Raw genomic sequence first — 12,045 nt, forward strand, 5'->3', positions numbered from 1 at the left:
TTCTTTGTACTCCCTCTATGGCAAGAATGTCTTTCCTCAGATTAGGGGACCAAAACTGCACACAATACTCTAGGTGCGGTCTCACCAAGGCCTTGTACAACTGCAGTAGAACCTCCCTGCTCCTGTACTCAAATCCTTTTGCTATGTATGCCAACATACCATTTGCCTTTTTCAACGCCTGCTGTACCTGCATGCCCACCTTCAATGACTGGTGTACAATGACACCCAGGTCTCGTTGCACCTCCCCTTTTCCTAATCGGCCACCATTCAGATAATAATCTGTTTTCCTGTTCTTGCAACCAAAGTGGATAACCCACATTTATCCACATTCAATTGCATCTGCCATGAATTTGCCCACTCACCTAACCTATCCATGTCACCATGCATCCTATTAGCATCCTCCTCACAGCTAACAGCTTCGTGTCATCCACAAACTTGGAGATGCTGCATTTAATTCCCTCGTCTAAATCATTAATATATATTGTAAACAACTGGGGTCCCAGCACTGAGCCTTGAGGTACCCCACTAGTCACTGTCTGCCATTCTGAAAAGGTCCCGTTTACTCCCACTCTTTGCTTCCTGTCTGCCAACCAATTCTCTATCCACATCAATACCATACCCCCAATACCGTGTGCTTTAAGTTTGAACACTAATCTCCTGTGTGGGACCTTGTCAAAAGCCTTTTGAAAATCTAAATATACCACATCCACTGGCTCTCCCCTATCCACTCTACTAGTTACATCTTCAAAAAATTCTATAAGATTCGTCAGACATGATTTTCTTTTCACAAATCCATGCTGACTTTGTCCGATGATTTCACCTCTTTCCAAATGTGCTGTTATCACATCTTTGATAACTGACTCTAGCATTTTCCCCACCACCGATGTCAGACTCACTGGTCTATAATTCCCCTGTTTATCTCTCCCTCCTTTTTTAAAAAGTGGGGTTACATTAGCCACCCTCCAATCCTCAGGAACTAATCCAGAATCTAAGGAGTTTTGAAAAATTATCACTAATGCATCCACTGTTTCTTGGGCTACTTCCTTAAGCACTCTGGGATGCAGACCATCTGGCCCTGGGGATTTATCTGCCTTTAATCCCTTCAATTTACCTAACACCACTTCCCTACTAACATGTATTTCCCTCAGTTCCTCCACCTCACTAGACCCTCGGTCCCTTACTATTTCCGGAAGATTATTTATGTCCTCCTTAGTGAAGACAGAACCAAAGTAGTTATTCAATTGGTCTGCCATGTCCTTGTTCCCTATGATCAATTCACCTGTTTCTGACTGTAAGGGGGTCAACACCATCCTGCCCATAGGGTCAACACCGCGCTGCCTATAGGGTCAACACCATCCTGCCCATAGGGTCAACACCGCGCTGCCTATAGGGTCAACACCATCCTGCCCATAGGGTCAACACCGCGCTGCCTATAGGGTCAACACCGCGCTGCCTATAGGGTCAACACCATCCTGCCTATAGGGTCAACACTGTGCTGCCTATAAGGCCAACACTGTGCTGCATATTAGGTTGTTCCAGGATTATACCTGGAATATTGTGAATAGATTTGATTTCTATTCTTAGAATAGAACAGGCTTGATTTGAAGGAAGTGCATTGAAGGTTAAAAAGGTTGGTTCCTGGGATGGAAGGTCCGTCATTTGATAAGACTTTGAGCAGGTCTCTGTTCTGAGAATTTAGGATGAAGTATCTTCAGGAAATATAGAAAATCATTAAATTGGTCGATGGGGTAAAGAGCAAAAGTAATGATGAAGAATTTATTCTGCAAGTTCAGGGGAGAATATTATTCCTAAATGAGGAGACTGGAAAGTTCAGTTCAAGGTAAATTTATTATCAAGGTACATTTGTGTCACCATGTAAAACTCTGAGATTTTTTTTTGCAGGCATACTCAATAAATCCAAAAACGATAATAGAATCCATGAGAGAGCACACCCAACAGGGTAGGCAACTGGTGTGCATTAGACAAAAAACTGTGTAAATACAAAAAGAAAAGAAATTATAATAATAACTAAATAAGCAATAAATATTGAGAATGTAAGATGAAGTGTTCTTGAAAGTGAGCCCATAGGCTGCAGGAACATTTCAATGATGGGGCAAATGGAGTGAAGTTATCCTCTCTGGTTCAGGAGCCTGATGGTTAAGGGGTATTAACAGTTCCTGAACCTGGTGGTGTGAGCCATGAGGCTCCTGTACCTTCTTCCTGATGGCAGCAGCGAGAAGGGAGCACGGCCTGGGTGGAAGCGGTTCCTGATGATGGCTGCTGCTTTCCTGCAATAACGCTCAATGCGTATATGAGCTCACTCGTGTGGAACTAGAGGTAACAAATTCAAAATAGGGATAGGCAGCTTAAGACAAAAATTACAATTTTTTTCTCATTCAGAAGGTTGTGAACTTTTGGTCTTCTCTACACCAAAGGGTTGAGCTCGGTTACTGTTTGTGTTCAGACTGAGATAAATAGACTTTGAATGAATCAAAGGATTTGAGGGGAGGACAGGAGAATTAAGGCTGGTGAACAGTGGAGCTAGATGCCCAATTTTCTATGTAAAAATTAAACCATAAGTTCCTCATAGAGCTTTCTATACTTGTTGACTTTGTGAAGAGAATCTGTTTCACATCACTAATTCAATACATGGATCTCATCTCACTTACTTCCCATTTATCCCAGCACCATTCCCTGCTCATCAACTAATGCCTTATTTAAAGATTTATTTTGTAATACTTGCCTAATTTTTATTTCTAACAACTTAGTTAAGAATTTCCATATGATGAATTCAAACCACGTACTTGTTGCATTCTTTTACTCACATATTCAAAGAACTTGACTGCCTTCAACATTTCTGTATTGTGTTCAGTTTCTTACCTGTTGGAAGTCCATCCATTACAACAAGGATGAACACAACAAAGTACACCCGCAGGACGCAAAGAGACATCATTCTGAAAGAAATAAAGTATTCTTAATAGGGTACAGCTAATGATAGATCCTGGATGAACAATCAAATTGATTAATAATTTAAAATATTGCACTAAATTTTTGAATTCTGAATGGTCATTGAACCCATGAACACCACCTCATGATTTTTTTGTTTCTGTTTTTACACCACTTATTTAATTTTATACATATACAAATATTTACTGTAACTCAGTTTTACAAATTTCAAGACATATACCGGTGATAATAAACCTGATTCTGATAATTCTGATTCTTAATTCATAGTCTGTCATAGCCAGGGGTGTACCATGTAGAGAATAGACTGACTGTACATTTCTTCATTAATGGGATAGTCCATAATTAAGCTATACAGTAATATGTGTGTCCCAACTTTTTCTTAAAACCTGTTTGCTTGTCCACATATGCTGAAACCTAATGTCTATGTTATTTCACAATAAAGCATAATCTGACTTGCCAAACAGTTGCTTCTGAAACAAAAGTGCAGTGTTCTTGGGTAGCTAGTTCTGCAATGCACCTAGGAAGGAATCTATTTGCACTTTTAATAGTGGCAGACAATGTTACATTGTGCATTTACATGTATATTGTCTGTTTCCCTCCATAGATGCTGCCTAACTTGCTGAGTTCCTCCAGTAGTTTGTTTTACATTTCACAGTCCAGCATCTGCAGTTTCCAATATACATGTCATACTTGACACCAGTTAAAGATGACCACTGCAAACATTTATCGATACACTGCAAATGTTTGTTGAATGTACGGAAGCGACATCAATTTTTCATGGCAGTGGAAGTGATATAGCTGAACTAAATATGTGTGGAACTCACTATTCTTTATAAAACAAAAATTATTCACTATCTTTTTATTACGCAGAGAGTGGTGAGTGCGTGGAATGGGCTGCCAGCGGCAGTGGTGGAGGCGGAAATGACAGGGTCTTTTAAGAGACTCCTGGATGGCTACATGGAGCTTAGAAAAATATAGGGCTATGGGTAAAGCCTAGGTAGTTCTAAGGTAGGGATGTGTTCGGTACAGCTTTGTGGGCCGAAGGGCCTGTATTGTGCTGTATGTTTTCTATGTTTCTAGCATTATGCAAACTGGAAACAGTTTGCTTGTAAGCCAGTGTGCCATGGCACAGTTTTAGATCTAGTGATCATGCACCAAAGTTGATTAAAAAATACATTAATGAATTTTCAAATGAGAGACAGTTATTTACAGCAAAAGGCACCATTGCCAAACGAGGAGCTGCTGAGTGTTTATATGGTGCATTTAATATCTCATTTAGCTCGGATAAATCAAACAAAATTGTTCCTATTTCTGACGCTTTATTTTCTTGTGATGACACTCCTCATAAACTTCAACCCAATATAGAATTCATCTCAACCATATACAAAGTATACAATATAATACAACTACTTATACAGATATCCTCAGTAATTTTAAATTGTCCTATTCATGCCTAAATATTTAATTGCTATGGAGGCTTTCTTACTCTTGTAGGATAATGTATTTCCTGAAAAGGGGTGTCACTCGTCTGGCAGGTGAGATTTGAGGATGTGAAACAATCTTAGGTTCTGGGGCAAGGTTTAATTAATGTGGTTTGTGGATCAGACTTTAATCCACATTATGATGTGTTTCCAGTTTTCTGGTCACTCCCTTTTTTGTTGCTAATTTGGGCGATTTTGAATCAGAGCAACCTGCGGATAATGAATACTGAGCTGAACTGAAATATGCCTTTTGACTTTGTGTGTTTTGCTCTTTTATTGTTGTTGTTGCTATTTGCATGACTTGTTTTCTTTTGCACATGAGAGGGGGTGGGGTGTTAGGTGATTTTTTTTCTTTGAACGGGTTCCATAGTTCTTTGTTTCACTGCTGTCTGTGGGGAAGACAAACCTCAGGGTCGTATGCTGCAAACCTATTTTGATAATAAATGTACTTTGAATCCTTGGTAATTGATGAATATTAAAAAGGACCACAACGGTGGCATGTTCTTTGACCTTGGAGCATCCACTACTGTTTGAATTTTCTCAGTACGCTTGTGTAATCCTTGTGTTTTATGGTGTGATCACAGTGTCGCTTGGTTTAAAGAATACACTGTTGACACATTGTGCTCTGAACTAATCTTCTAATCTTTCTAACTCTGCCTCGAGCTTTTGGAGATGACTGAGTGCCTGTGTAGCCTTCCAGAACCTGGTCCAAAGCGTTCTGCCAGAGTGCAGATGCAGAATGGCTTTGTCATGTGGATAGAGTGGAGGGCTGTCAGATGTTACAGCAAAACATCGATAGGATGCAAAACTAGGCTGAGAAGTGGCAGATGGAGTTCAACCCAGACAAGTGTGAGGTGGTTCATTTTGGTAGGTCAAATATGATGGCAGAATATAGTATTAATGGTAAGACTCTTGGCAGAATGGAGGATCAGAGGGATCTTGGAGTCTGAGTCCATAGGACACTCAAAGCTGCTGTGCAGGTTGACTCTGTGGTTAAGAAGGCATTTGGTACATTGATCTTCATCTACCATGGGATTGAGTATAAGAGCTGTGAGATATAAAGGACCCTGATCAGACCCCACTTTGAGTACTGTGCTCTGTTCTGGTCGCCTTACTACAGGAAGGATGTGGAAACTATGGAAAGGGTGCAGAGGAGATTTACAAGGATGTTGCCTGGATTGGGGAGCATGTCTTACAAGAATAGATTAAGTGAACTTGGCCTTTTCTCCTTGGAGCGACGGAAGATGAGAGATGACCTGATAGAGGAGTATAAGATGATGAGAGGCATTGATCATGTGGATAGTCAGAGGCTTTTTCCCAGGGCTGAAATGGCTACCATGATAGGGCACAGCTTTAAGGTGCTTGGAAGCAGGTACAGAGGAGATGTCAGGGGTAAGTGTTTTACGCAGAGTGGTGAGTGTGTGGAATGGGCTGCCGGCGATGGTGGTGGAGGTGGATACAATAGAGTCTTTTAAGAGACTCCTGGACAGGTACATGGAGCTCAGATAAATAGAGGGCTATGGGTAACCTTAGGTAATTTCTAAAGTACCTGTAAGTACATATTCAGCACAGCATTCTGGGCTGAAGTGCCTGTATTGTGCTGTAGTTTTTTTATGTTTCTATTTTTCTATCTTCCTTAATTCACCCTCAGTTGACTCTGTTGCAGGGGATGTGGCTGTCAGGGTCCGGTCCGGTCCATAATTCGCGTTCCGGGTCTCGATCCGGTCCGAGGGCTCTGGACTCCGGGTCCTGCAGTTGTCCCTCCCGTCACCCATGATCTAGTTAGGACCCTCCTGGCTCAAAGAGGCACATCTGTGACTCATTGAGCTGCAGGTGTTTATAAGGGGCCTTGGGACTGGGACCAGGCGGGTGGTCGTTTTGTTCTGTTTCCTGTTTCTCCGCCGGCTCCGAACTCTTCTCTGCATTCTGTTATCCTGCCCGGGCTCAGATCTACTCCTCATCATGCTTCTCTGCCCCGTACCAGTCCTGCCAGGTTGGTCCTCTCCCCCACCTTTCTTCCCATGTGCTGGTCCCGCTTCTCTGCCCATTTGTGTTGTTCACGCGGTCGCGCTGTCTGCCGGCCATTTTCCGATTTTCCTGTTATCATGACTGTTGTGTTGGTCACCCTGGACCTATGCCCGTTCCTACCCCTTGCCTCCGTCGGGCAGGCCCGGCTGGTCTGCCGCTGCCTGGCGTGGTTCTGCCCGTTCCTACCCCTTGCCTCCGTCGGGCAGGCCCGGCCGGTCTGCCGCTGCCCAGCGGGGGTTCTGCCCCGTCCTCCTCTTCCGCCCGAACCCTGGGATTGTACCCCGCACCCGCCTATGGGTCCGCGTCGTGCCCAGGCCTCCAGTGTTTCCACCTGGGAGGCGGCCCTACCCGGGACATATGCGGCCCGCCCAGGGATGGTTCCCCGCTAGCCTATCTAGCCACCTAGACCTGTCTGCCTGCCTGAACCCTGAGGACCTGTCTGCCTGAACTCGAACTCCGGGAGTCCGCTCCGCTCTGCCTACCTGGACTCCAGGAGCCCACTCCGCTCTGCCTGCCTGAACTCTGGGAGCCCACTCTGCTCCGCCTACCCGGACTCCGGGAGCCCACTCCGCTCCGCCTGCCCGAACTCCGAGAGCCCGCTCCGCTCTGCCTGCCTGACACTTTATCTACCTGAACCCCAGCTCTACCCTTAAATGCCATGGCATCCCCATCCTGCCCTCCCCCTAGTATTCAGTGTCTGCGTCCTGCATTTGGGTCCATCCGGCCGCGTTCCTGACAGTGGCATGCAAATGGTGGATGCATCTCCAATCAAGCTCGAGTTGTTTCAGCCATTCATGACCACACAAAGTGGGCCATTTTGTTTTTACTACATACTAGCCCAATGTGGCTTGTTGGTTGTTTTACTTCACTGTTACAAATGTCATTCCCATAGGAGTTAACTTTTCTCCAGTAAAAGTACTTAGCTGGATATCTGCAAGATTCATTCAGTATCTTTGAAGTGCTATTCAAGCTCATTTGGCAGATTAGTTCACTTTTTGAAACTGCAACTCGACTTTTTATCTTTTTCTCTTCCTTGTGCAGTCCATTTATTTTGTCTGCCTGACACGGTCTTTGGTTGTGTTCTTTGTTGCTTTTTCTGCAATTTTCACATTTAAATCTGCATTGGTCTGGTGTATGTGATCCCCTGCCACAAAAGTAATACAATTTGTTTGGTCAGACCAGCTTCTATGTAGATGTTGCAATTTTGTTCACACTCTCTTTTATTCCTGAGCAATTGAATTGCGTCTCTCTCTCTGCTGTTTCCATTTCACACACCTATTCCAACTGTTCTTTTAAATGTAAGTTGTGCTTGAGTTAGGAGACATTTTTGAATGCTTTCTTGTAAGATTTCACAAACCAAATGATTCTCAGTGTATCACTTAGCCCATTATTGAAATGACAAAGCTCAATTTCTTCGATTCAGCCACATGCACTGAAATGTTCCCTTCCTTTTGATTCTGCTTATGAAACCTAAAGCATTCTGCAATCAACAATACTTTCAGTTCTAAATGTTCCTGCTTTACTTTCAAGATATCAGCAAACCACATTTTGACTGGTTTGGTTGGAGCAGTAAAACTTCTATGCAAATTTTAACTCCAATGCACTCAGCAAAATCGGCACTTGCTTCTTGTTGGCGATTTCATTTGCTTCAAAATACTGCTCAATTTGTTCAATATACGTATTTCAGTTACCTTTTATTTGATTAAATGTGTCTATCTTTATAACATAGCCACCCATTTCTGCTTTTTTCTTTATTTATGATTATCATCATAATTTATGATTATGAATCAGTGACTTTGTCTGTTTTCTGCCTTTTTTTAAAAAACTCGATCGTCTCTCTCTCTCCTTTTCTAAATACTCATGAGCTATGCTGCTTTTTTATTTGACTGTTTCTTGCCGCACTTTTTAAAAACTCAAATGTCTCACTGTTCTTCAACAGATAGGTAGTTGTTTCGGGTTCATTTGAAACTTACTTGTCACTACTGTTATATTTTGCAACTTCAAAACATAAAAGCCAATTGAAAGGAAAACAAGGGAACTGGGAGATGACTTGTGAATGTTTGTTTTTACTTTAAGTGATTCTTGCAAGTATGGCATGGTACTATTATTTGCAATTCACTTATTTTTAACATAAAACCCATAATGAATTTTTAAACAATCAAGAATGCTTAATCAAACAATATATTTACAACATTAATCAAATTCTACTGAAATACTAAATATACAACAGTAAGAAAACAAAAATTACAGTTTATTTCTCTACCAAATAAAACATCTAACTTGCAAAGCAAATTTCATAGATTCACAGGGTGAAATACAACAAAACAGGTCCTTTAGCCATCAAGTCAGCATTGGCTTTCAACCACCCTTTTACACTAATCCTGTGCCGATTCTGTCCCATATTCCCACTAACCACCCCCCACCACCCCGCCGCCCCACACACCCAAAGTTTACTACTTTCTCCTTACTCGAGCGGCAATTTGGAGTGTTCCATTAATTCACCAGCATGCAGCGATATGGGAGGAAACTGGTGAACCCTAGCAACCTGGCACAGAACACACAAACTCCTCACAGACAGGACCAGAGTTCAGCACTGAACCCCGGCTGCTAGGTTTACTTGCTGTGCCACAGAGCTGACCCTTCAGTTGTTAAAGAAAGATTTTCTCAGCGAAAAGCTTGTTGGATTTTGTTCAAACAAAATCAGTATTAATTTTGGTCATGAGAAATGTGTTATAAAAATAATGTACTATGAATTTTGTGGATCAAGCTAAGAAATATTTGATGTTGGTTATGATAATAACATTACAAACATTATATTACAAACCAAGCAATTCAGTACTGAGATCAGGATTAAGGGTTCAGATAGATAGCAGCTTTTCATGGAACTCTTAATAATATAACTTGTTGAAGCTAATTTACCTACCTTTGACCACCATCAAGTCTCTCCTACAACCTTCCTGATCTGGAGGCTCAAACAGTTGGGAATTCTGATCTTAATTTATATGGTATTGAGTCAGTGTGTGTGAAAATTGACCTTTTGAATCAAGGTATCAGTAAAGAATTTCCTACGTAGGGTGCAAAGATAAGTAAAACACTTGGGCTGGTGGGCAGCAACTTGTATTGCGTAAGTCCAACATTTTTCACACCAGAAGAGTTGGAATCCAGCCATGAATTGCTCACAGGTTGAGAAGCAATAAATACAAATGCCTTTGTATTGGAAGTGAAGTATCAACACAGATAGCTGGGTGCAGGGTATTCAAACCCTCAAACCTGTTAGTCTATTGTGCCTAATCTGTTTGTATGCTCTACTTTCCTGCCGATCATTTGTAACCGTTCACTCCTTTGTCTAATCAAAGTCGAAGTAAAATTTATCATCAAAGTACCTATATGTCACCATATACAATGCTGAGATTCATTTTCTTGTGGGCATACTCAGTAAAGCCAAGAAACATAATAGAATTAATGAAAGACTACACTCAACAGGATGGACAAGCAACCAATATGCAAAAGGTAACAAACTATGCAAATACAAAAGAAACCAAAAGAAATAATAATAAATAAAATAACAATAAATTTCCAGAACATGAGATGAAGAGTCCTTGAAAGTGACTCCACAGGTTGTATGAACAGTTCTGTGATGGTGTTAGGGAGTATTCTGGAGTTATGTAAATATAGCAGATACTAAGTTAAACAAGAACCTGTCTTCAGTTCTTATTCTATGTGTAAATAAGTTCAGGAAGCTTGCAATTAGCCTTCAGTTTTTTTTTTATAAATTAGAAGCAGTAAATTGAAGTTAAAGCACAGGCTACTCCACAGACTAAGAGATTGCATATGCAAGAGCCAAATGTTAAGACAATGGGGTTGTGTTAATTGGCTTGCATCAAACCAGGTAATATGGTTAACTTATTTGCACCATTGCAAGTTGAGTACAACTGGCAGACCAGATGGATGTCACTTAGCATATCAAACATTGTCAAAGGTGTTATGTAATCAGCAGCACGGGGTGCTTCAGAGATACAACAAAAATCTCTGGGATATGCTACGAATAAAATGTCATGGAACAGAAATGAAGGAAAGAAAGGTTACCATTGTGGGAACATGTCACATGACCCTGATGACTATTGGTTTAAAGACAAAGAATGCAGAAACTGTGGCAAACTGGGCCACATTGGCAGAGTATGCAAAGCTAGTAAACTGCAGAAAAGGACAAAATACAGAGAACCAAGAAACCCCAGAAAGGAAAACACAACAATGTACACAAAATGGAAGAAAGCAATTCTGATGAAAATGACTCAGAGAAAAGTGAATTTTCTTGTCTGCAACTTCACAGCGTGAAAGAGACAGATGATCGAAGAGTAATAAGGATCACTCCACAAGTGGCAGGCGTGAGACTGAAAATGGAGTTGGACACAGGCTCAATTTAACAGTGATCTCTGTACATGACTACAAATGACTGTCTTCTCACATACCTCTGAAATGAACTAAACTACTACTAGAGACTTACACAGGACAGAAACTGTGTCCCAAAGGTAAAATTAAAGTGACCGTGACCTACAGAGACAAAACACAGCTGCTGAACCTCTATGTACTGAAAAATGGAGGACCACCGTTGCTGGGACGGGAATGGCTCAAGAAAATCCAGTTGGATTGGCACACCATCAAGGCACTAGATGTATCAACAAAGGAGGGCAGCCCGGCGGGGAAGATGTCCGCAGCTCTCCTCTCACCCATTGTCGACTATTATAATGATGAGGAGGAGCTAGACAGCGTCGACAATGAGGATGAACGCACTATCTGTGGCCGTGACTCAGATGAAGATACAAAGGATGCAAGGAAGACAGATATTGCCAATAAGCAGGATGATGAAGACTACCTGGAAGTAAAAGAGCAGATGTACCAGGAGAAATTGACATCTCTGAAAAGACAGCTACAGCAGTTACAGAAAGGCACCTTGCAGGAGTATCTGAAAAGGATGAAGAAACTAGATCAACAATACAAGGAAGGAATACAAAATGCAGAGCTTTCTCTGCAACTGGAGACAGAACAAGTGGAAAGGAATTATATTAAAGCGAAGAAAACAGCAGTGAAGGAAATTGAAGATAAAAAGATTGAGTTAGAGGAAAATAAAAAATGATTGAGAATGAGAGGCTAACAATGGAGTCACAGGAGTTTCTATGGAGGTAAAGCCAATAATGACTAGGAAACTAAGGAGGAGACCTAATGACCCTGTTCCAACTACAGACAAAAGATGAAAACCTGCACCTGTGCAGTTAAATTACTTGTTAACAGAAGAACAGATAACGGAAGATCTGCGAATTCTCAATAAGCTTAAACCTTCGAAAAGACCAGCATCTCTGTCTTCTCCTGAGCATCTTCCCAGCACTCCTGCTGAATTACCAGCACAAAGATATGAAGCATGAATAGAAGATGGGAAGTTATATGATGATAAGAGATGGTATCATAAAGGTCAGGCTATGTAGTTGGAATCTAAGGAGAATACGAAGATTGGCTTTGTAATTAGCTCAGTTGAAACAAATGAGATACAGGTAAGGAAGACAAGTGATAGCAC

At 41.5% G+C, this 12,045-nt stretch overlaps 1 protein-coding gene across 2 annotated transcripts in view; it reads right to left on the bottom strand.

Annotated features, from left to right (window-relative positions):
• LOC140731789 (myeloperoxidase-like) overlaps positions 1–9,514 on the bottom strand; it is an 85,525-nt gene extending 76,011 nt beyond the window's left edge. For both annotated transcript variants that reach the window (XM_073053592.1, XM_073053593.1), the window contains exons 1-2: positions 9,400–9,514; positions 2,881–2,954 (exon numbers count right to left, since the gene is read on the bottom strand). In XM_073053592.1, the coding sequence (XP_072909693.1) occupies positions 2,881–2,953 (73 nt within the window). In that variant the 5' untranslated portion in view covers position 2,954; positions 9,400–9,514. The remainder of the gene's footprint in view (positions 1–2,880; positions 2,955–9,399) is intronic.
• Positions 9,515–12,045: the final 2,531 nt, after the last annotated feature.

This window comes from Hemitrygon akajei, chromosome 8, assembly GCF_048418815.1.
Source record: "Hemitrygon akajei chromosome 8, sHemAka1.3, whole genome shotgun sequence".
In the NCBI taxonomy this organism is placed as follows: domain Eukaryota; kingdom Metazoa; phylum Chordata; class Chondrichthyes; order Myliobatiformes; family Dasyatidae; genus Hemitrygon; species Hemitrygon akajei.